General features: G+C 46.7%; 1 protein-coding gene across 5 annotated transcripts in view; it reads left to right on the forward strand.

The window, feature by feature from the left end:
- The first annotated feature begins 9802 nt into the window (after positions 1-9802).
- FBN1 (fibrillin 1) overlaps positions 9803-26007 on the forward strand; it is a 216762-nt gene continuing 200557 nt past the window's right edge. For all 5 annotated transcript variants that reach the window (XR_008311392.1, XM_053271937.1, XM_053271938.1 and 2 more), the window contains exons 1-2: positions 9803-9940; positions 10340-10777. Coding sequence is in view for 4 of the 5 variants with exons in the window: in XM_053271937.1 (XP_053127912.1) it covers positions 10569-10777 (209 nt within the window). In the remaining variant the exon portion in view is untranslated. The remainder of the gene's footprint in view (positions 9941-10339; positions 10778-26007) is intronic.

Below are 26007 nucleotides of genomic sequence, written 5' to 3' on the forward strand. Positions count from 1 at the left end.
GTTGGTAAAGGCCAGTGTACAAATATACAGGCAAACCTCGTTAATTGTGGACTTGGCATTGGCAGTATCGTGTATTCATGGTTGGGTAACTGGCACCTGACCCTGGTGTATGTGTGAAAAATTGGTAATTAAAGGTTTAAGACTCATGTATCTATGGGCTAGGGGTGGGCAGAAATGACCTCTGAGGTTATTTCTGCCCACCATTTTCAGTAAGGGAGCCATTTTCTGGCTCATTTCTTTAAAAACAAAACAACCCCCCCCATGATTTTTCACTGGAAAAAAATTGAAAATGTCAGCATTTGGGGGCCATTGCTGGACAGCTGGGTACACGTAGAGCAGTCCTCCCCCAGTCTCACACTTTCTGCCCCTCTTTTTCTCTCTCCATTGGCTAGAGAACCTAACCCCCCAATTCCTACTGCCCTAATGCCCCATTATCCATGGCTTTACTATTCAACCGTCCCCACAGATAATGGGGTTCTCTGGTAATAAATAACAGCACCATTGATTTAAATGTGGCCAGGTAGTCATGATTAACTTGTCCCATGATTTCAGTGAATCTTTATCTGGATGCTGTCCACTGAGTTTCAGTAGCGAGTTCTACAACTGAAATGCTAAAGTTCTTTTGTGAACTTGTCTATTTTGTTGTTGTATTCTAGATAGTAAGTAAGTAATAATTTTATTGTTGCGACCACAGGTCATAACATAGGGGAAAAAATTGTATTCTAGACAGGTTGCATTCAATCACAGTGATCCTGGTTAAAGAATTAACCAGGATCTTTGAGCCCTGCGGAGCAAATTGTGAAAACTCAGAATTACTCAAACTACTGTAGTTAAACCACATTTAATCAAGACAGTTAACCAGGATCCTAGTTAGTAGGGTATGAGGGTGAGGGTTTATGCCAAAGGCTTCATGGTTAATGTGTGTTTTTAGGATGAATACGAAAGAAGTAAGACAGATGGAATCATGGTGTTCTGGGAGGAAGTTGCAGGTGTAAGGGTCAGCAAGGGGATAAGTGGAGAGGGGAGTTTCTGAGGGAGAAGGTGACCTTTTGGACAACTGATGGTAAAGGAACAGGATGAGAGATCATAGTTGCAGCAGTGTTTGAGCAGTGAGATGGGGGAAGGTCATGGAGGATGACGAGCTTGTGCAGGATCAGATGTGGTCAGGAAGACAGTGTATGGATTTGAGGAGGAAATGTCAATTAAGAGAGGTGAATGAATCCCAGGACTGATAACAGTAGGCAATAAATCAATATTTATTCCAGACCCACAGCCCTGAAATACTCTTAACCAGAGGTATACATGTTAGATGAAGGTGGAAGTACTTTATCAGTCTCAGGCAGCCAAAAGACAATTACCTTCTGTGAAAGAAAGGGGTCCTATTTGCATAGCCTATCCTTCCCCCTTTTTTTTTTTAGGCGATGAAATCCACATTAACCTTGATGGACTGGACACATTCACAAGACCTATCTTTTCTCTGCTGGCTGGTGCAGGGTAACAAGCTAAGGCACTCGGTACCTTTTTGATAGTTATAATTTTGGCAGGCATGCCTCATGTAAGGGTGAGAGAAAACACACCTGCCAAAATCCTGTCTATGCCAGAATCCTGTCATGGAAGCATAAAATCCCCACTTTACACTGTATTCAGTCATGTTTCAGGGACTTAGACAGTGTCCTGTGTTGGGCTATGACCCAGAAATGCCCCTTTCACTTTTAAATCTTCTGAAGCAGGAAACCAGACAGACAGACCTATTTCTGGCCCATTCCTCTAACCCTAATATTGGTTGGTTCCATTGTATGAGTGTGACTAGGTGTGCCATTTCATACTACAGGAACGGGCAGGTGAAGCTGAAATACACCTGAAGTAAATAATGAGGCTTCGCCCTGGAAAGCTATCTTTCTAGGGTCAATTCTGTTACAGTCCTTGTCAGTCTCAACTAACTACCCTCTTCGTTAATCCTCCAAGTAGGCCTTTGAGAGAAAAGGTTTTGTGAAGAATTTTTTTCTTTAGAAAACCATCTAGTTTGTGGTGAAAGGGATTCTGATACCGAAACGAGAGGTGCACAACAAGTTGAAACAAAAGTTTAATATTCCCTTTCAGCATATGAACCAATGACCCCCCTTTTTAATGCACAAAAGAAATTGATGAGGTGTTGCATAGTTCACTGTATTAATTGATGGGCGGCCTACGTTAGCTCGCAGCATTACCTCATATATTGTAATCCACATTTGCTGCAGCAGCTAAGCTAGAAACCAACTAAATACATCATCACAATTGTCCCACTAGACATGAAAAAAGTCATGAGATTCTAATTAACTTCTTATGTGGGCTGGATAACTGCAGCAGCTGAAGAAAGATGTTGGCTCCATTATGAGAAAATGTAAGCCTGCTTTTAAGGCAAACTTCCCCTGTTCTAAGGCTGCAATCCTACGGACGTGTATTTGGGAGTGAATTATTTCTTAGTAAACCTGTGTAAGAACACACTGTGAGCTGGGTCTCATGATCAGTGAGACCCGGTTTGGGGAGCTCAGCGGAGAGAGCAGGCTAAGCCCGTTCTCCCCACAGACGAGCAGGGCGGGAGCCCTAGGTGGCTGGATTGGCTGCCCGCACGTTTGCCGGTTCTGTGATGGAGTTGGAGGGGGCTGGGGAGTTCGGGGGCCATGGGGCCAAGCTCGAGTGCGCAGGGCATACTGGGGAGACCCCCGAGCTGGGTGGCTGCTTTTCAGCCTCCTGCCGGGGGTCTACTTGTGAGTAGCCCATTTTAGGGGCAGGCTACTTGAGCTGGTTACCCGCTCAAGAACCACTGGGCTCGCAGCCGAGCCTGGTGGTTCTCACGGTTGCGGAAAATCGGGCTAGCCCGGTTTTCTGCAATCGTGTGAATAGCCTCATTGGCTTCCTTGTGTATCTTAGTGTTTGCTTCCCTAGGAAGTCTTTATAGCAATCCTATTCATTGCTTTCTTTGCTCTACCTAATTCTTAGAGAGCCAGTGTGGTGTATTGGAGAAAGAAGAGCATTTAAGGCCAGAGAGACCTGAGTTCAGTTACCCAGTGCAGCTTGGGCCAACCAGTATTTCTCAGTTTAACCTACCTCACAGAGTCGTCGTGAGGATGAAATTGGCTGGGTGGGGGCAGGGAAGACAATGTATGCTGCCTTTTAGCTCCTTTTAAGGAAGGGTGGGCTAGAAATAGCTGATATAGAAAAATAAATGATAAATAAAATGGTTCCCTGACTCCGAACGGCTCACAATCTAAAAATAAACCTAAGGTGGACACAAGCAAACCAGCCACCTAATGACTTGACTAGCAAGCCAGAGGTTTCTGGTTCGAATCCCTGCTGGTATGTTTCCCGACTATGGGAAACACCTATCTCGGGCAGGAGCGATACAGGAAGATGCTGAAAAGCATCACCTCGTACTGTGCAGGAGATGGCAGTGCTAAACCCCTCCTGTATTCTGCCAAAGACAACCACGGGGCTCTGTGGTCGACACTGACTTGACAGCACACTTTACCTTTAGACACAAGCAACAGCCACTGGAGGGATGCTGTGCTGGGGTTGGATAGGGATAGTTGCTCTGCCCTCGATCCGTTTTAGGAAGAACTGTATAGTGTGCAAAGTGTGTTTAAAGATTTATTCTTAATACATCACGATATTCCTTCCTTGTTGACAGACTTATATTTATTTTTTGTTTTATAAGTGAACACTTGTCCTCGCAAGTGGATGTTTTCCCTCTTCTGAAATCCACAGACATTCGGAATGTGTGCTCGACTGAAATCAATTTTCTAGAAACATAAAAATCCATTCAGCTCCTTGACAAATTTGTTTATCAAAATAACATGAATGGAATGTCTGCCTCTACAAGAGTAAACATAATGAACTGCATCGCATTTGTTCTGAGGGTTACATGCAAAATGTCTGTGTGAGAAAGAGAAACTCTTTGTATTTACAGGACCATTCTGTGGGGACAAGTAATTTATCCATAAGTTGAAAGCTATGAAAAATAATTGGGAGGTGTTTTTTTAAGAGGAGATAACAGGACTGAGCGGGGAGGCGAAACCAACTGATAGGCTGCAGCAGCCCCTCTCGAAAAGCCTACCTGACCCTTTCTGGTAGCATTATATGGGATCCATCAAATTCCCCAATGGCCATCTGAGCAATTCCAAAGATAACAGGCTGGGGCATGTTACTATTTTTCAATGACTGTAAACCCAGTGGTTCCCAACCTGGGTTCCTCCAACTGCTGCTGAACTACAACTCCCATCATTCCCAGCTACAATTTATTGTGGCTGGGGGCGGTAGGAATTGTAGTTCAGCAGCCTCTGGAGGAACCCAGGTTGGGAACCACTGCTTTATTTTATTTATTTATTTAATCATATTTCTATACCGCCTGATATGTACATCTCTAGGCGGTGCTCAGCCATATGCAAAATTCAAAGTTGTGTTATATACCCACTGACAGGACAACTTTTCCTACTATAAGGCCATATTTTTACAAAACCCTTAAATATTATAGGGTCTGAAATGTGCAAAATACTTTGATAGTGGAATTAGAAATGATGTCCAAAAATTCTGATTCCATTATGGATGTATTTTGCATGCAATATAGCTGTCCTGCTGCAGACAGAGGGCTGGTTAAAATCTTATGCATAAACAAGAGAGTTGCCAACTCTGGAACTATTCCTTGAGATTTTATTTTTTTAAAAATACATTTTCACATTATCAAGCCACTAAAATCTCCAGGAATGCTTTCAAGAGTCAACTGGCGACTGAGGGCGATTCCTGGGGGATTGGAACCCTGATAAACAAATGTATCAAGGTAGTAAATAAGATGAAGAACACCCCTTTGAAAAGAGATACAGATTTTCCTGCTTTCTGTGCTGTTAAAAAAAGAGCAAAGGGAAAAAAAATTCTTTCTCTTTAAGCAGAAACTTGCACATGTTTCCTTTTGGGGGGAGCAATTCCACCTAAACCAATGGGTTGTATTTTCAGGTAAACCTCTGCAGTGTGCAGCTGAAGCTTTAAGAGCCTTGCGTTTATCTGACGATGGTGAGTGTTGTAGGTGATGAAAGCAGCTGTGGGCTGTCAGGTGCTTGGCTCCCCTTATCTCTGAATTTGCAGTTCTAGGCAAGCAAAACCTGTTTCCGCAAGCCTGATAGGCTGCCAGGCCCGACTGGTGGTTTGCTCAGTGGGCCCCAAGCTGTGCAGGCCTATGCTGTGTACACTTTGCCTACATGGGGCAGAGTGCTTTGGCAGTGGATGGTGCGCAGGAAGTATTGTCCATAAAACAGTACAGCAGACCATTTGGAGTGTCAGTTTTGCAAGAGAGGGCTCTTCTTAAGCTGAAGTGGAGTCTTCTCCTCCTCTGGTCATTCTGTTGTACAGGATACGGACCTTGCAGCTTCTTGGTGTTTTGAGACTCTGAATGACACGGATGAAATGTAAACAAGGCAGCAAAATATTGATGCAACAGTGCATCTTTTCATATTACGGCTGCATTTGCAAGTGACATTTAGCTGGCTTGGCGTGAGCCCTGGAAATCCCTGACCAGAACAAAAGGCTTTTGCTAAGATTCTGGCTTGGCTCTGTGGTCCGGTGAAGATGTGGCACGGCACTGACGGTACACATCTGGTGTCGTTTAATAACAGAATACAGTGTCATTTTTTTGTTTGCGGAAAATAATGGAGTAACACAGCCGTCCGGGGAAAGCCCTTGACTAAAGTGACGATGGAGATAGGCATTGGCTGAGAGACCCCCTCATTGCAATATTCCACATCACTTGGGAAGCACACAATGCCTCTTGTCATTTCCAAAAGTCCTTTCCCTTGTGGAAGAGGGAACTTTTGAAAAAGATCTGAAATGTCATGGTGTGACAGTGCCTGTCAGTGGAAGAATCCCTGCCTTTTGGTGGATTTATTTATTTATGGACTTCCAAGCATCCTTTGGATTAGTCTACTCTGGCTTTTTTTTTTTTTAAAGGCGACTATGGGGAGACATGGTAGAGGTGTATGCATAGAGTAGAGAAAGTGGACAGAGAGATTTTCCTTCCTCTCTCACACTAGAACCCATGAAACAAGACCATAAAATTTAGGACCAACAAAAGGAAGTACTTTTTTCACACAGTGCATAATTAATATATGGAATTCTCTGCCTTGGGATGTGGTGATGGCCACCAGCTTTGATGGCTTTAAAAGGGGCTTAGGCAAATTCATGGATGACAGGTCTATCAATGGCTACGAGTCTGGTGACTATAGGCCACCTCCAGCCTCACAGGCAAGATGTGTCTCTAAATACCAATTGCAGGTCAGTAGCAGTAGGCAAGGGGGCATGTCCTCTAGAGATGTGCACCAACTGGTTTAGAGGCCCTTTTACAGACCTCTGAACCGGTTTGAAGGTTCAGCCAGTTCAACGGCAGGGGAGCTACCTTTAAGGAGCAGGGAGAATGCTCTTAACTGCCCCACGGGGCTGTGATTTAAAAACGGTTCTGCGGGGCTGCAGCGGACCTCCTTGTCATACCAAAAGTGCCCAGCGCATGACATGCACAGGCACACCGGGCACTTCCTTGCCACCCCTGTGCCCGTTGGACTGCAGGCATGCTGCCATCCCGCAGGTCCGTTTTTGATCACAGCGCTGGCAGGGAAAACGTGGTGGGGTGTGTGTGTGTGGGGGGGGTAAGAGCACCTTCCCTTAAAGGTACCCCCCCCCCGGTCGAACTGACCATTTCTGGTTCCTTGCACATCCCTAATGTATTCAGCTCTTGCTTATGGGCTTCTTGGTGGCAGCTGGTGGGTCACTATGTGAAACAGGATGCTGGACTAGAGAAACCTTGGGCCTGACCCAGCAGTGCTGTTCTTATTTGTTTATAAATAAGATCTGTAAACTGCTTTGAGCACTCTTGTTGACAAGAGATATATAAATATTTGTAGTAGCAGTAAGCTTGCCCCCTTTGGTTAACCCTGCAGTTAAGAGATAAGAGCCATCATGCAGTATCTTGATTTACAATTTAACATCTGAATGAAGGACAAAACTCAATCAAGCCCACCACCCTTCTCTGAAGGCCAAGATCATGCCACTGGAAGGACGTAATCATGTCCTTCATACTTCTAAGAAATTGTTGGCTCTGTTCTCTTTGTCTCCTCCTGGTCCCACTAAATCTGAAATGCTGGGAATGTGATCATCAATTCTTGAGGCTTCCATATAAGACTTGAGTTGTCCGTTGCTACTGACAGCTTATTTTCATGGGACAGAGTTTGACCCACTTCCAACCCCTAAATACGGGTGGGAACTCATTAACTATACTCTGTGGTAAATATCCACCAAAAAAATTGGAGGGTGGTGTTCTATGAGTGACATCACTGGGGTTGACCAGCATAGTTAGAATTCCAAAGCGGAATCTCCTTGGGACCCCTTGCTCATGATATACGAGCACATGCAAGGTACAGCTGTGGCTTATAAATTCCCCGAAGCAGGGGCTTACATTTTGTTTATGCTGCTACTTATGCTGATAGTGCTATATCAGTTACAGACAACCATTTGCATTTATGATGGGTAGAGATTTGACCAAATTAAGCATTTTAAACTTTAAATGGTTTTAGTGGGGGAAATGAATATGTGACTAGAGTTTAGCCATGATTAGTAGCATCTTAAAAATGGATTTAGTTGGTAGTTTAAAATGAAAATATACCCACATGTTTGCAATCCCAAGGGCTTTGCACAAGTCGCATAGGAAGCTGCCATATACTGAGCCAGACCATTGGTCCATCTAGCTCAGTTTTGTCTATACAGACTGGCAGCAGCTTCGCCAAGAGTCTCTCTTGGCCCTATCTTGGAGAAGTCAGGTAGGGATTTTGGAACCTTCTGCATGCAAGCCTGCAGATACTCTTCCCAGAATGGCTCCATCCCCTTAAGTGAAAATCTTACAGAGCTCACACATGCAGTCTCCTATTTGTATGCAACCAGGATGGACCCTGCTTAGCAAAGGGGGCAATTCTTGCTTGCTTCCATAAGACCAGCTCTCCTCCCAAAACCCCAAGCTTAATAATTTGTATTAACTGTGGATGGAGGGGATAAGACAGATTCCTAGATTGTCAATGGCTATTAACCTTGGTAGCTATCTTCTGCCATCTGTTTCTGAGGTAGCATGCCCCTGAATCCCAGGTTCTAGGGTGCACCAGACCACAGGAGGCGGCTTCCCTCTTTTCCCAGCTTGGCTAGCTATTGCATGAGACAGGATGCTGGGCTGAATGCATTGGGATGGGTATGGCCATGGGCCATGACTATCAAGGCCAGTGTGGCTATGGGGGCTGTTATGGAGAGCGCCTGCACTCTTGAATTCGCGACTACATCCTTGATTTCTTGAGACAGCCCATGGGTTTGATCCCAGTGTTTTCCTCCTTTGATGGAAGGGAAGGAGAAAGGAGGCTGTAACTTGCCTCCAACCTGCTATTTCTTCATTTAATCTACCTCACTGGCTTGTTATGAGGAAGCAACTGTGGGAGAGGTTATCTTCACACCTCAGCTTGAGTTCCTTAAAGGGATGTTGAACTAAAAATGAGAGACCATATGAGATCTGAGGAAGGAACATGGGAAGCTGCCCTATACTGCATCCATCCAGCCCAGTATTGTCTACACAGACTGGCAGTGACTTCTCCAAGGTTTCCAGGCAGGAGTCTCAGCCCTGACTTGGAGATGCTGGGGAGGGAACCTGGGACCTTCTGCATGCAAGCCTGCAGATTCTCTTCCCAGAGTGGCCCCATCCCCGGAGGGGAATATCTTACAGTGCTCACATATGTAGTCTCCCATTCAAATGCAAGCCAGGGCAGACCCTGCTTACCAAAGGGGGCAATTCATGCTTGTGCAGCAGGGAAATGACTTGACTAGCAATCCTGAGGTTGCCGGTTCGAATCCCCGCTGGTATGTTTCCCAGACTATGGGAAAACACCCATATTAGGCAGCAGAGATATAGGAAAATGCTGAAAGGCGTGATCTCATACTGTGCTGGAGAAGACAATTTTAAACCCTTCCTGTATTCTACCAAAGACAGCCACTGGGCTCTATGATCTCTTCTCCCCTACTCTCCTCATGCAGGGAGTGATTAGGCAGTTTATAAGTTGCCAAAACTGAAGTTGACGACAACCACCCTACAAGAGCGCCCCTGTAACTGTCCCGTCTGCCTGCCCGACGTGCAGGTTCGAGAGGAACTCGCGGTGTCAAGTGATTTGGCCGATGACCCCCGTTGACCCTGCCAGCCTCCTCGCCATCTCTTGGCTCCCCCTGGGCTGGGACCTTTTGTCATTTGATCCCCTGCTGAGGCGACCGAGTGCCTAGCCGCCAGCCTAGTGGGCCGAGTCGTGGACGGGGGCGTCCCCTTCCCTTGGTAGGTCAGCCTCACGGGATCACAAGCAAGGAGGTTAATCTGCCGTCTAGACGGCTGTCAAGCGCGGGGTGCCCATCTGAGCGGCTCCCGCTCCGTCCCAGAAGGCGCCGAGGGACGCCTCTCCGGGATGCCAAGCCAGGGGCCGGCGGGGCAGCGCTTGCGCCGCTAAGAGAACCCCCCCTCCCATCCCCTCCCTCTTCGGCTCTGCACTGTGCGCTGGCAAAAGGCGCGTAAAAGCGCACCTCGGGAACGTCGCGAGCGAGGCCGGAGGAGCGCAGCCTTTTTGCGAGAAGTGGGGGAGCCTCTCTCTCTCTCGCTCTCTCCTGGGTTTTGTGCTGGCTTAACTTTTTTTTTTTGTTCCCCTCTCGCGAGAAAGAAAGACGCAGACGATACTTGAAGAGCTGGGGGAGAGGGGGGAAAAAGAGGGGAGGGGAAAAGGCGAAGGAGGAGAAGGCAGACCGAGGCGAGGGAGGCAGGAAGGGAAGGAGGAGGAGGAGGAGGGGACGCCCGGCAGTGCTGGATGCAGCGAGCACGGTTGGAAGAGCAGCCGCCGCCGCCGCCGCCTCCTCTGTGGGTGCAGCTTGCTTAATTCTTCTCCGCTCCTTTTCTCGTGGGCTGCTTATGTCCTGCTTTTCCTGAAGCGGGGAAAAGGGGACCCCGCGGCGCGGCGCGGCGCGGCGCTCCCGGAGGTGTCTGGGTGACAGGCGCTTCTTGACGGCTCCCCTGGCTGAGGCGGCGGGGCGGGGAGCGGGGGAGAGAAGCTGCTGCTGCTGCTGCTGCTGCTGGGCAGCTCCACGCTCCTTGCGCGGCGGGCTTCCAGCCTGTCGCTGCCGCGGCTGGGATGCTGCTGGCGAGGCGAGGCGAATAAGGCGCAACGCCGCCGGCCAGTTGCGTGCCCGGTGCCGACTTTAACCTGCTAACGGTCCCTTTCCCCTCTCCTCTTCCCCCTCCTCCTTCTCCCTTCTCCAGTTTGGCCGGGGAGCGTCTCTGCTGCTGAGCCCGAGCTGCTCGCGGAGGCGGCGAGGGAGCCAAGCCCCCTTGCAGCGGCGCGGACGCGACACCCGAGGGCAAGGGGGAGCGACAGAGGAGCTGCGAGGAAGGCTGGCACGCAGCGCAGCGCAGGCAGGCAGGCGAGCAGGCAAGAGCCGCTTCTCTCTTCGCCTTGAGCCGCCCAGGCACCCCCACCACCGCGGGCAAGATGTGGCTGGGCAGGCTGCTGCTGAGGTTCGCCCTGGGATTTACTGTGCTGCTGCTCTGCGCTTCGTCCCCGGGCCAAGGGGCTGCTCAGAGCCACCTGGAAGCGGACGTCGCCGCCGCCGCCGTCGCGAAGGAAACCAACAGCCGGGCCAGCCGGGCCAAGAGGCGAGGGCAGTCGGGAGTCGCCGCCGGGCACGATGCGCTCAAAGGGTAACTGCTTCGAAGGACGGGACGGGACCGGGTGTGTGTGTGTGTGTGTGTGTGTGGAGGGGGGTGAGCGAGCGAGCTGGGCTGCATACCACGACTTAAGCCAGCGGTTCTCAAACTTGGGTCCCGAGATGGTGTTGGACTGCATCATTGTAGTCTTTGGCCACTGTGGCTGGGGATGATGGGAGTTGTAGTCCAACACCATCTGTGAGGATCCGAGTTTGAGCAGTCTTTCGTTGATCTGGACTCGGACCTGGAATTCAAGGGGCCAGCACTCAGTGGGTGGGTGGGTGGGTAGGGAGCCTGCTTGGCTTGTAGATGGTCCCACCAGGCTCAGTCCCTGGCACCTCTGGGTAGACTGGGAAGGACCCTGAAGTGCTGCTGCTGGTCAGAGCCAACAATACTGACTTGGGCGGACCAGCGGTCGGTCGCCCATGTAAGGCAGCTTCATAGGTTTGGCCTGCAAAAGGTCCCCGATCCAATCTGGCATCTCCAGGAGAAAGAATCTGACTGTGGTGGATAACCCTGGCTGGACTAGAGGGACCAAATACCTGATTCAGTTACCGGTCACTTCAGGAAATGGGACACCAAACACGCATTGTGGCCTCAACGTTGCCATCTTATTTATTTATCTATCTATCTATTTATGTTTATGTAAACCGTTTTGGTAAACTTTTGCTGAAAAGCAGTATATAAATACTTGTTGGCTTTGTGGTGTTGTATAAACTTTTGTAGAATGAGACACACTTATCAGGTGCAATAGGCTCATATCATGCAAAATCTTCTCCTGACACCTGATAGGCCAGCAGATAATTTGCTGGGGGTGGGAAGGTGGTAGGGCAGTTCGGTATATGTCTGTATATACAAATATTTTACTGGGGATGGGACCATATCTCAGTGGTAGTAGAGCATCTACCCAAGGTCCCATGGTTTGATCCCTGGCAGCATCTCCAGAAAGGGCTGGGAGAGACTCCTGCCTGTAACCTTGGAGAGCCACTGCCAGTCAGAGTAGACACTACCGAGCTAGATGGTCTGATTCTCTATAAGACAGCTTCCTGTGTTGCTTGCCCCTGTGCCAGTGCATTTATCTCAGGCCCATGTGATTTAACCTGCACACCCATCTTAATCAGCTGGCACCAATCTTCAGGCTGGTGTGTATTAGGCTTGCTAAAGCAGTTGAGCTGTTTTTAGCCATCTCAGCTCTCTAAGTTTCTCAGTCTTAGCGCCATAGGGACATAGGTAGTTTGCCTTCTACTGAGTCAGACCATTGGTCCATCTAGCTCAGTATTGTTTGCACAGATCGGCAGCAGCTTCTCCAAGGTTGCAGGCAGGAATCTCTCTCAGCCCTATCTTGGAGATGCCGGGGAGGGAACTTGGAACCTTCTGCAGGAAAGTGCTCTTCCCAGATATTCCCAGATATCACTAAGGTGAATATCTTGCAGTGCTCACACATGCAGTCTCCCTTTCAAATGGAAACCAGGGCAGACCCTGCTTGGCAAAAGGGACAATTCATGCTTGCTACCACAAGACCGGCTCTCCTCCCCCATTCTGATGTGTGACCCTGTGCACTGAGGGTACAGTCCATGGTAATACTTATCTAATTGACTATTCATCCCAAAAGTGCTTGTGAGTGAGGACTGTGCCCTATATTTAGGCTTGGGAGTTATTTTTCTTTCAGATTAGTGGATTGTTTTGGTGGATTTCTAGAAAGGTTCCCCTTCTTTTCCCTTCAGAATATGCCTGGTCTCATTTGGTAGAGTCATCTGCAGCTGTTCTGTCAGCCGGTTTTCATAGTGCATCTTTCGTGTGACATGCCATGTGACCTTTAGCATCTTGGTTTAAACTTTAAGTAACATGTACATGGAATGTCCTGTTTGGGGGGCAGCTGACTGGATAGGATAACTTCTTGGGACCCACACAGCCCCATAACTTGGCGTTTGGAAGGGAGATCAGAAGAACTGACTCCTGAGAGTTTATTTACAGTGCCAGAAGAGGGAAGTATGTTCCTGCAGAGCATCTACTGGCGCTAATTGGTTTTTTACAAATTGAAAAGCAAACCCAAAGCAAAGGCTGTAGCAGAACTGGCTGCCTCCTTGTCCTCAACTGGCCTTGCTGTGGCTTTTTGAAGGAGGAAGGGGTGTGTGTGAGGTGGGGGTGGGGGAAAGAGAGAGGGATTTTGACCATGTGTGCCACATACAAGTCTGACTAGAGGTTTTACCACATGCAACATTTCCGCTTGATCATAACTGTGAAATCCAGGTTTTTCTAATTAAGAGTTGTTGGGCTGGCTGTAGGGTGTTTGCCGTGTTAGTGTGCATGGATGTTAGTTAGTGCTGTGTGTTTAGACATGCCAGTGGTATCTGCTAGGCAGGACCATTGCTGATGTCCTATAAACATGATTTGGGAGTCATTCTTCCCAGCAGAGGCATTTCTAGGTATGTAAAAGATCCAGGGCAGAAGCAATCCTACCCTCTCTCAAGAATAATTTGTGTGTTTTTTTAAAGTCTCTAATATTATACAGCATGTATGAAGGAGAAAGTCACAGAGAGCTAGGTGAGGCTAGGTACTCGGTCCTATGCTCTGTGGAGTTGCCTTCCATTGCTGCAATTTTTGGAAGAGGTTGTAGGAAGCTGCCTTATACTGAGTCAGACCATTGGTCCATCTAGCTCAGTCTTGTCTTCTCCAGGCAGGAATCTCTCTCAGCCCTATCTTGGAGGGGCTGCCAGGGAGGGAATCTGGGACCTTCTGCATGCAAGCAAGCAGATGCTCTTCCCAGAGCAGCCCCATCCCCTAAGGGAAATAGTTGACAGTGCTCACATGTGGTCTCCCATTCAGATGCAGAACAGGGTAGATCCTGTTTAGCAAAGGAGATAAATCATGCCTGCTAATACAAGAGCAGCTCTTCTCCCATGAGAGATCATGGAGGAAGGAGGTGGCTGCTGAGATTCATTGCTCAGAAGCCATCCTGCAATGACGCTCCGGCTTCCCAATATAATGTACCCCACCTTCTGGATTTGGTTTACCAGCAGCTGTTGTGCAATATCTTATGTTGCTTTGCAAGCTGCTGTTGGTCTTCTGGTACTTCTGTGGTGTGACGTCTCCCATGAGTCCTTGGGCTGTCCTCCTGGTGCCATTCCTTTTAGACTCCAGATACATCAAAACTTTTGCAAAGGAAAGCCACCTTAAGCGAACATGAAAAATGGTTTAAGCCTCCTTAAATGTAGCTGGATGAAAGAAAGGCAGGAACGTTATATTCTCTATTAGAACTGTTTATACTGTAAAAAGCAAATGTAAAAATGAAAAAGAAAAATCACAAAACTAACCGCCTAACCCTTGCATAAGTCCATGAAAGAATCCAAGTCTGCCTTTCAATAATTACTTTTGAGGACTGACAGACATTTCATGCTGTACTAATCTGCGTGTACCCTTAAATGACATTCCTATATCTCCCTAAATATTTCTTCCCTTTTTGCTCCATTTCCATTGACCTTTTCCTACTCTCTCTATTCTTTTTTTGATATCTTCACCAGGAATGGCTCTGCCATAAAGTAGGGTGAAGCTGGCCACCCAGTAGCTCACCCAGTATCCAGCTTCAGTAGCTCACCCAGTATCCACCCCTCTGGACAGCTTGCAGTAAAGCAAAGCCAAAATAGCACCACTTTGCTTTTCTTCCTTTTCCAATGAAAGGAAGGAAAAGGGAGAGATCTGGAAGAAGAATGGAACTGGGTGTGCATGTTTAATGGGGGGTGGGGGTAGAAAGTGAAGGAAGTGGTACTGCCCCTCAGTGTAGACAATACTGAGCTAGCTGGTTCAGTTCAACTCAGTAGGTGGCAGCTTCCTATATATCACTTGGTGCTCTGCCTTAGCCAGCAAAACCTCTGAGCCAGTACTGATCTTCCCATGACTTTAAGACCTTTTCTACTTAATTAAGCAAGGCAAGAGAACTATTGCAGGAAGGGCCTCTACCAGGGTAGGGTTCCAATCTCCTTGATACAAATGTCACAGTCTTAAATAATTGGGTCGGAAATGTCATACATGCTCGAGAATATAGGTACAGTGTTCAGTATTTAAAATGACTTTGGGTGATCTTGGCTCTCGGAGGCAATTTGAAACCTTCACTAAATCTAATGCACCCTCTGCCACACCCATAGATTCTTCTCCGAGCAGGTCTGGGCCAAGTGGGCCGGGGGGGGGGGCAGAAGGACCCAGTGGCCGCTGTTGCCGGTGCTGAGAGGCTGTGCAGCAGAAGAGCTCAGCACCCTTTTGCCTAAAGCAGAAGCGTATCTTGCTGTCGTAGGGTTCCAATGAGGGAGAACGGAGTAACTTCTGCTTTGGCTGCAGGGATCCTGGGGATGGAGTGGCTATATGGTAGCCATAACAAGAGCGCCTTGTGCCTTCCTTTTCTACAGAGGGCATGGTGAAGGGGGCGGGGCGGGGGGAAGAAGTGGCAAGCTTCCAAAACCAAATCAGGATGAGATAATACTGGATCTTTGAATATATTATTATAATTATATTATATGTGTATTATTATGTATGCCTTAAATTTTGGTCTATGGCTGCAAATAAACACGATGATGATGATGAAGTGGCAAGCTTCCTTCTTGTCCCCTAAAACTGAGCGGAACCAGTATTTTGGAGTAGGCTCAGGGAAGGGTTGAAGGAGCTACCTGCACATTGGGGCATAAGTGTTATTCTACTGTTGTCCTATTGTTATCCTGACAATACTGTATTATTCAACAGGATAGGCTACTAGTTCATATAAATGTGGACCTATGCAGATAAAAGAATGAGTATTACAGTCCACAAATCAAAAGATGGAGCACTCAATTTGAGGACAGTGGCTTCCATGGTTCATGGAGTGGGCAGAAAGCTGGTTATTTTAACCACTTGTTCAATTGTATGGGTTTGCAAAAACAAAACAAAAACCAAGCACCCTCCCCCCACAACTTATGTCAAACCCACTGGTGAATATAACCCCCATGTACTATGGGTTATACTTTGTCAGCATGTCTTCAGTGTGCAGTGTGGTGACGATGTTGTGGACAGGGTCGAATCTGGAATGGGCAAGGGCTGTAGCTCACTGGCAGAACATCTGCTTTGCATGCAGAAGGTCCCAGGTTCAATCCCTGGCAGCATCTTCAGTTAGGGCTGGGAGACTTCTCTCTGAAACTCTGGAGAGCTGCTGACAGTCAGAGTAGGCAGTACTGAGCCAGATGGCCCAATGGTCTGACTCGGCATAAAGCAGCTTTCTATGTACCTGTGGTGGCCTAGAAGAGTCGGGGAGGGTTGGGGGGGGGGCTCCACTTATATAAAGAAGCACTAATAAACAGCTGGTATCCACTTCCTCTCTACAGATGATGTTGCAAGCACTGACTTTGGCTGAAAAGTTAGCTCCCTCAGTTTTGTGATTTGTTGCATTTACTTAAGAATAATCACAATTTCAGGTTTGGTTTGTGTGGAATTTACTTCTGCAAATAAACTGAAGTGGAATGAAGCAACAAGCAGCTTTAGAACTGACAGAAATATAGAAATTAGACATTACTTGTTCACTGGACTTGGCAGATGCCTTGGAATATATCCTAATGGAGCACCTTTGAAAACAGATACTTAACAGCATTAGAATTAGATCACAAAAAAGGCCCTGTGTTATAACAAACCTCCTCGGGAAACTGTCTTTAAATGGGCAGAGTTCAAACTAATTTCATGTTTTGCATGACTGTTGTCTTTTAAAAGATAATTGTAATGTTTTCATAGTGTTTTGCTGATTATGTATCTCTTTTTGGGTACTTTTTTTTTAAGCTGAAAAGGAATGAAGAAATATTGGCTGCCATCCAGCTTAATGAAGCTCTTGCACAACCAACAAAGTTGTCCTAGTGCAAGAAGATTGCATAGCTGTGCGAAGTCTCTTGCACTATTGCACAAAAGTTCCATGAAAAACATGAGGCATGCTGCAGACCGCACACCTTGTTGTGCAAGTTGGAATGTTTGGCTCGTGCAACACTTGTCAGGAAAGTAACCTTCAGACTTCGCACAATGGGCCAGAGCAACAGCTTTGTGCTTGTGCAACATGTACACAACAGCCTAGTTAAATTTGGTGTCAGCCAATGTAAATGAAGAATATAAAATCTGAGAATACATTATAGTGAAAATGCTCTGTGGGGAAAAAATTGAAATATAACACACAAGGCATAATTTGACCAATTGTAACACTGCTAGAGTCCCATTAATTTCAATGGGAAGAAGTTTAAATGTGTGCTTAATTTCCTCATTGAAGTCACTGGTACTTAAAAGTGCTTAATTTGGTTGTATCCTACTCAGATCTTTAAAAGATGCATACACTTTTTAGTTTCTCCCGGGTTCATTCTTCTCCAAAATACAAATATATTCGGAGACTTAAGAATTACAGTATAAATCATTAGCAGATGCTAGTAGACTTTTGTTTTCATGTAACTGTAGTTTGGATAGAAAGAGTGGCCGGCAGGGAGGGGGAAAATCTCCATCTGTTTTTAGAAAGCTTTCTGACTCTGCTTTCTAGCATATGAACAGAGGAGCCCTTTGAAACCTATTTAGAGGAATTAAGAGCTCAGGTCTCTTTCACAAGTGCTAGTATATGATTTTTAAACTGTTAAATCTGGTCAGCCTTACGATGGGTAGAAGAGAGTGGCTGAATTGAATGATACACTGTGTGTGTGTTTGAATATGGAGTTTCCCTGATTCTGCAGTGTAAACCCTCCTTTGAAAAGTGGGATCAGTCAGGAACATCCTGGTTTCGTGCTTTAGTTCTATGCACAGGAGTAGTGTGTGTGTGTGTGACAGGAAGGAGGTGCGCAAACCTAGCAGGCCTTAGAGTGTGGTGCTAGAATCCTAAGGTGGTAGAATAAATTCATGTAAACAAGAGGCCTAGCCAGATGATACTCCTCACTCTGATCTTCACATGCGAGGTGGAAGAGTCCTTGGAACAGTGGGCATTAGGAACATAGGAAGCTGCCTTATACAACAACAAGAAGAAGAACAAATATTTATATAACACTTTGCAACAAAAGTTTCAAAGTGGCTTACATAGAGAAATAACAAATAAGATGGATATACTGAGTCAGACCATTGGTCTGTTTAGCTCAGTATTGTCTGCACAGACTGGCAGTGGCTTCTCCAAGGTTGCAGGCGGGAGTCTCTCTCAGCCCTATCTTGGAGATGCTGCCAGGGAGGGAACTTGGAACCTTCTGCTCTTCCCAGAGCGGCTCCATCCCCAGAAGGGAATATCTTGCAGTGCTCACACTTCTAGTCTACCATTCATATGCAACCAGGGTGGACCCTGCTTAGCTAAGGGGACAAGTCATACTTGCTACCACAAGACCAGCTCTCCTCTTAGGTAGCTTGGGTGCTTCTGGTAGCTCTCAGCTTGTCTGAAGTAGCTCTCCAGGCTTTTGGGCCTGCTTCTCCTCCCTTCCCAGTCAACACTACACATCTGTGTGCGGTCACACAGCCGTGCCATTTTTAATTCCCCTCTCTTTGAGTGATCAGGGTTGTTTCTCTCTCCCATTAACACCCTGACCCACCCACCCCAGTTTCTTCCTCCGAAAAGCAGCCTCTTTTGCTCCCCTCTTGTCTTGCAGCAAAGTTCTCCTGGCATTTAGGGATTTTGATGTTGAAACCCCTTTTCCTGTAGATGTCAATTCTTGTACAAGCTGCTTTTTTGCAACTGCTTCTGCCTTCCCAAGCTGTCATTTTATGATTGGCTTTTCCTCCCAAACCGCTGTTTAGTGCTAGCAGCTCCTAAGGCTCTGGCTCAAGAAGAAAAAGCTCGCAGAAGCTTTAACCTCTGAAATAGGCAGACTGCAGGTAGGGTGTGAATGATCCCTCCTATAAAGCTCTTGCTATAGATTTTTTAAAAAAACCTAGCACATCAGGAGAGAGGTTCTAGTCCAGACTACTTCCTGTAGTGCTGCTGTTCCACCCACTCACAAATTAAAGGCATAGGAGCAGGGGCTGATATAAAAGTTGGCAACCCTAGATTCAACTTGGAAGTTGTTTTGGGATGGGACGCAAAATGCAGCATCTCGGGAATTTATCTCTTTAAAAGGATGCAAGTTTCTAGTCCTTATGACTGGAGAAATAGACTTGAAATGTTTGAGGCAATGGCTGGTGAAATTTCTGAAGCTGAGGGGAAGGGGGTGTCTCAGTAGGATTTCCAATGTCGGGTTGGGGGGTGGTGCTTGAGGGCACAGAATCGCTCCTTGCTCCTCCCATTGCTAAGAGAAGCAGAATACATCATGCAAATTAAGGGAGGGGAACATTATTTGGTGCCAGGATTCATATCGGACTGCTCTTTCCCCTCCAAAGTGCCGCTACAAATGTAAACAGTCTCTCACTGCTGTGGTCCAAATCCTGCTTTTGTTAGGACTGATCTCTTGAAAATCTCAGTGGTAACTCTCTAATATCCCGATTCATGATGAAGGCTTATGGTTTCTAGTTTCCAACCAGTATTTACCACTAAGAGTCTGTTGAAGAAAATCAGACTTACCATACTGGTAAACATTGGTTTAGGCTGAAAAACCTCAAAAGCCTTTTTCGTGCTGCTTCTGGCTGGTAAACCTGGCTGGCTGCTCCGACCACACCGTGTGCCTCACTGTAGATCCAAGTGGAACTGGATGGCAAGGTGGCTCCGAACTGGGAGCCAGGTGTGATGCCTGAAGAGTATCCGGTAGCCGGAAGCATGCATCTCTTTGAGCCCAAGAGCCACTTGTCAGTCAGTAAGGTAAAGTGTGCCGTCAAGTCGATTTTGCCTCCTGGTGCCCACAGAGCCCAGTGGTTTTCTTTTGGTAGAATACAGGAGGGGTTGACCATGGCAGAATACAGAATGCTTTTGGTAGAATACAGGAGGGGTTGACCATGGCAGAATACAGAATGCTTTTGGTAGAATACAGGAGGGGTTGACCTCCCGCGCAGTATGAGATGATACCTTTTGGCACCTTCCTATATCGCTGCTGCCTGATCTAGTAGCAGTGTGGATTCAAACCGGCAACCTTCTGCTTGTTAGTCAAGCATTTCCCCGCTGTGCCACTTAAGGTGTCAATCAGTCGTCTTGTATTTATGTCAAATACTGCCAGCTCTTAAAAGGGGAACACTAATTCAGAATAATATGAACTCTAATTCTAGTGTGAAAAATATGCAGTGTATTTATTTTGTTGCATTTATATCCTCTGAGGAGCTCAGAGTGATGTACACGGTTATTTTTATCCTCACAACAACCCTGTGAGGTAGGTCAGGCTGAGAGATACATGACTAGCCCAGAGTCACCCAGTGAGTTTCATGGTTGGATGGGGACTCAAACTCGAGTCTTCCCGGTCCTAGTCCAACGCTCTAGCCACTACACTCTGCTGGTGTAGTGGTTAGCATAGTAAACAGATTTCCTGTCTTAAAGTTAACCCCCCAAAGGGGGGTCATGTATGGGGTGTAAACGGCATATGAATAACTAGAAAACTTGGGTAACTGAAAGTTTTATGTAGTGTACATTCCACAGCATATAGTTTTCTAGGCCTGTTCATATGTTATGCTGAATGTACACTCAGTCTGCACATAGTGTACGCATGTGCAGATCTGTGCCAGCAGAGGGTCACTGTCTTTTGCCCCTTGAGGTGAGTTGCAACATGCAAGAGGATATTTTGCTGCCTGACTGGTGTCCCAGTTAATCTACCGTCTGAGGCTACTACCTCGCCTTGCCTCATGGAAGGGCCGCCCCGACCACAGTCCAGTATAGATGTTTTCAAGGCGTCACTTCTTGTCTGCCTCATTTACTATGTCTGTCTTTGCATTAAATTTAAATCCACTGTTTGTTAATTTAGGGCCTTTTTGTTCTGGGCTTTGGCAGGAGGCCATTCGGCAATGTGTTTCCCTCAACCCTTTTCTTTGCTTAGTACATATTGTGACTTGCTCTTTGTTTGTGTTACATACATCTCACTCAGGCATCTTGGGGGATCAATTTGGCAACAGACCCTAATAAGCTCAAGCTGGCCACTCTTGTGTCCTTGTCCATTTTATGCAGTGAAGCTTCAGAGATCACTCACTTCCACATCAAAGCCGCTGAAAACTCCATGTTTTATAGCTAAGTATGGGGCACTCGGCAGGATACATATTGCTTATAGCTGGCGGAAAGAATAAATACCCACTGGAGCCGGGAACTCTGTGCATTTCATTCATGGAAACTATTTTGGAAAGGCGTATAAATCTTTGTTTGGCACTGGAGAGGATTTTATCCCACTCTGTAGTTTTTGATTTTCAGAGATCATAACAAGGCTTTCTGTCTCCATAAAAATAAGGGCTCCCAGGTGAGAAGGAATGAGCACTTTACTAACTTGGGGGTGTTGCCAGTGGTTGAATTCTGGAAAATAAGGGTCCCTACTTTATCCCTTGAGAAGGAAATTCATGTACTGGAGGCCCTTTGCTGATACAAATGGTGGTATGGTAGGCCTAGGTTGGTTTGAACCTTAGTTGTCAGGAATTAGTCAAGCCTGTCAAGATAGGTGAAGGGTGAGATGCCAGAGGGGCAGTGAGGGAGCTCTCCTTTCTTGTCAACCTATCTTCCTTGGCCGAACTTTAGGGAAATTGAATGTATAGGGAGTTGCCTTTACTAATTGAGACTACTGGTCCACCGAGGTTAATATTGTCTACATTGGCTCTCCAGGGTTTCAAATGGGCAGAGACGACTCAAGGTATTGTGGTGTCTGAGGCAAGGCACCAGATGCTGCCCTGGTGCGGCCCTGCTGTGGGCCAGCCCCCTTTCAAAACCAACCTTTGCAGGTAGTGCAGAGGGCGGGGAAGAGGGAAGATGGCCTCTTCTCTGCCTGTACTGCTTACCCGCTTTTCGTGGAGTGTGAGCAGCACTCCTTGTAAAAGCTTACAAAAGTCAGATCAGTCCCAAAGGACTGTTCTGTTTGGGGGCATCTTGCGGCCCTGCTGGTGCCCCAATCTGCTGCCTGGGGAGGCCATGTCGCCTTGCCTCATAGAAGGGCCACCCCTGCAGGTGGGTATTTCCCAGCCCTACCTGGATATGCCATGGATTGAACCTGGGACCTTCTGCATGCAAAGCAGGCGCCCTACCAGCTGAGTTATGGCCTCTCCTTTATGAAGAGCTAGCGTGGTGTAGTGGTTAGAGTGCTGGACTAGGACTGGGGAGACCCGAGTTCAAATCCCCATTCAGCCATGATACTAGCTGGGTGACTCTGGGCCAGCCATTTCTCTCTCAGCCTAACCTACTTCACAGGGTTGTTGTGAGGAGAAACTTAAGTATGTAGTACACTGCTCTGGGCTCCTTGGAGGAAGAGCGGGATATAAATGTAAAAAATAAATAAAAATAAAATAAAAATACTTTATCTGGGTGTCGAGCGGTGTTCCCTGGAACAGGGATTCCCAGATGTTGTTGACTACAACAACCATAATCCCCAGCTGCAATGGCCAAGGCATTAAGGTGAGGTGACCAGAACTGAACATGGTATCCTAAGTGGTTATTTTGCAGCCTCACTGCATCATGGGTTTTATACTTTTAAAAGGCCCCAAATGCAGCGATATAAAAAGATTAAAACATCGCAAGAGGATTTAGTACAAAAAAGCCTAAACTAGCATAATGATAGAATAGGTTTGGTTCTCATATGTGCATACTTCATTTGAAAGAATGAAATATAGTTAGATGTAAAAGGGAATTTCGCAATAATACAAACTATTTTGGCACAACAAAATGTTGAAATAACATAAGAATGTAGAGCTGGTTTGGCTCTGAAAGGCTGAGACAGCATGCTTATGCAAGAAATAATGCTTGTTCATATAAGTGTAAGAAGATCCAATGAAAGAGTGGTGGACTAGAGGATGAAGAAGTGTTGCAACTTGAATATTTCACTCCAATGCAGATTTCCTCCCACTTTCTCTTACAGCGCAGTAGCAAGTATGTTAATTAGACTGTATTCTAGCATTGTGTCAGATACAGAACTGGGTTTCAGATTGGCATCTGAAACAACCAAGGTATATGCCCCCTAGGAATTCTTCAGTGTCTTCGTCTGAAAGTGAGAATAGCCTCCCGCGGTCACTTGGATGCAGTCTTCCGTCTCTGACAATGATAAGCTTCTGTAACATTTTGCAGGGGGTTCTTGGTATTAAGTAATATCAGTTACAGTATTTGGCCATTCTCAGCATGATAGAAATGGAGGTCAGTAAAGTGTTTGGCATTGCTGTGTGTCATTTTGAATTCCTGACTTGCATCCAGGCCTCACAGCTGCAGAATCCCCAATCATCTGCTTAGCTGCTCTGCTGCCTCTGTGTGGTTCCCCCCACCCTCCCACTGCTGAATTGAGACAGAATGCTGGAATAACCAAATCCTTAACCAGGAACTTGAACGTTACCTTTTGGGTACCTGTGCACTGGTGAGGGATCTAAAGAGGTAACTAGGGAGGGCTCAGGAGGGAGGAGCAGAGATGGGGAAAAGAGCAGTGCTCTTTGTTGTAAGGTCCAGTGACATGTATGTCCAGTGACATAGCCTGGAATAAACTGCACTTAATCTGGGCTAAGTGTGACTCCTTGACTAATTGTTTATGGGGCTCGTGTGAAGCTTCAGCCAAAGCTGAATACTCTGCACCGTCCCTTTGGCACCATGCAGAGGTGACTGTTCCCACTGTGTAGTGCTGCCCTTTGCTCAGCACTGCAGGGACTCCTTTAAGCGAAATTTGGAACATAGGAAGCCTCTAGATAGACCATTGGATAGATAGACCATCTAGCTCAGTTCTGTCTACCCAGACTTGCAGCGGCTTCTCTAAGGTTGCAGGCAGGAGTCTCTCTCAGCCCTACCTGGAAGCTTTTCGGGGGCTTTTGAAGCCCTTTAACTCACATCCCCTCCAAAATGGAGGAGATGCATTCATATATCGGCTAGATTTACCCCAAAGTCCCTGCAAGTTATTGGGGAGCAATTCACCCACAATTCAGGTTTTTCACTGAGCATCAGAGTGTAACTCAATTTATGTCTGGGGTAAAAAAAAATCCACTGTCGTTTTTTTGGGTCAACATTAAGTCACAGTAAAACCTAAAGCCCCTGGAGATGCCAAGGAGAGAACTTTGAACCAAGAATGCAAGTGCTCTTCCCAGAATGGCCCCAATCCCTAAGGGGAATGCCTTATAGTGCAACCAGGGTCCAACCAAACCAGGTTGGACCCTGCTTAGCAAAGGGGACCACTCATGCTTGCTTCTACAAGACCAGCTCTCCTCCCAAACTGAGCCCTCTTGAGCCCACCATCTTGGAAGTCCTGCAGGAAGTGCTGGGAAGTGTAGCCCTTCCCAGTGCTTTCTCTACAGAGCTCTGAAGGGAGGTCTCCTTCTCTCTTAAAGGGCTCCCCTAACACAGAAAAGCACAGTACTGCGTGGAGGCCAGTGCAGTAGGAAATAACTTTCACATTGAAGGTTTTTTTCCAAAGTGGCCTCTGCTTGGAAAATAGTGACGATTGATGCAATAGAGGGAAGGGGAGATGGAGGACATCAGTGGTTTAAGAAAGGCCATTTGCTCCTAGCTGCCCCAGAGCTGCCCCACAGCATGAGTAAGCAGAGAACTGTGAGATGGAATAATGCAAGAAGTAATGCTCATTTGTGTGAGTTGTAAACAGAGTCTCTGATAGCATGGTGGGCCTAGTTTATTGGACTCTGTAAGTGGAGAAAGCTGAATCAACGCTGCTAATCAAAGCAATCCACCTACTCCAGTGTAAGCCCACTTGAAATAGATTTATTTATCTACTGTTCAGTTTTTATACTGCCTTTCATAAGGTATCCTAAGGAGGTTTACAAAGGTTAAAATTCAATAAAATGTTATAAAAATGACATTTAAAACCTTTGAATGGGTTAAACAGTAAAAAACATAAAACACCAAAAAACAGCCAACATAAAAAAGGATAAACTGAGAAACCTGGCAACCCCCTAAAGGATAAAAACCTGAAAATAAATAAAAAGGAAGGTCTTTTTTTTTTTTTCCAAGCAGCCACAGATGTCAAAGAGCGGACATTCACTAGGAAATTATTCCAGCGTCTAGGGGCAACAACAGAGAAGGCCCTGTCCTGTTTGCCCAACAATTTAGCCTCTCTCAATGTCTGCACATGGAGTAAAGGCCCTCCTGATGACCTTGTTGGGTGGGCAGAAACCCTTGGGAGCAGGTGGTCATTCAGGTATCCAGGGCCCAACCGTTGCGAGCTTTAAAGGTTAAAACCAGCAGCTTGAATTGGATCTGGAAACAATTTGGCAGCCAGTGCAGCTCTTTCAAAGTAGGTGCAATATGCCCCGAGTGAGCAGTTGCAGAGAGAACCCCGGAAGCTGCATTCTGCACCAATTGAAGTTTCTGGATATTCTTCAAGGGCATAGAGCACATTGCAATAATCCAGCTGTGATGTGACTTAGGCATGGATAACCGTGGCCAGATCTGCCTTCTCAAGAAAGGGGTGCAGCTGGAGCACTAGTTGAAGCTGGGTCCAGCAACACCCACAAACTGTACACTTGCTCTTTCAAGGGGAGTACAACCCCATCCAGAACTGGTAGAACTGCCCTGTCCCTCTTGACTTCTCTACTGACTGACAGCACCTCTGTCTTATCTGGATTTAACCTCAGTTTGCTAGCCCACATCCAGCCCATCACCACCTCCAGCCCCCTGTTCAGCACACCCATTGCTTCACTAAGATCTGGTGTCAGGGAAAGGCAGAGCTGAGTGTCGTCTGCATATTGATGACACTTCAGTCCAAACCTTCTAATGACCTCTCCCAGTGGTTGGTTTCGTGTAGATAACAATATTGAGTCTTGTGGGAGCCTGGAAGCCAAGGAGTTGAGCAAGAGTCCCCCAGCACTGCCCTCTTGAACCTCCACCTGCCAAGAAAGGACTGGAACCACTCAATTGAACTACCCCCGATCCCTGTACCTGAGAGGCGGTCCAGAAGGATACCATGGTTGATGGTACTGAATGACGCTGAGAGGTCCAGCAGAACCAACAGGGACACACTCTCCCATCTAGTTCCTGGCCTAGGCCATCCACCAGGGTGACCAAGATAGTTTCAGTTCTAAACACAGGGCAAAAACCAGATTAAACAGGGGCTGGATAATCCCTTTTCATTAATAGAAATGAATGAGCTACTCTAATTCTGGCTGCTCTCCTTTGCCTTTCAATGGGATTTGTGCTCAGAATAGTCTCAGTGCATTTCACTGCATTTTGTTCTGCTTTTCTC

The sequence above is a fragment of the Hemicordylus capensis genome, chromosome 10, assembly GCF_027244095.1.
Source record: "Hemicordylus capensis ecotype Gifberg chromosome 10, rHemCap1.1.pri, whole genome shotgun sequence".
Taxonomy (NCBI): Eukaryota; Metazoa; Chordata; class Lepidosauria; order Squamata; family Cordylidae; genus Hemicordylus; species Hemicordylus capensis.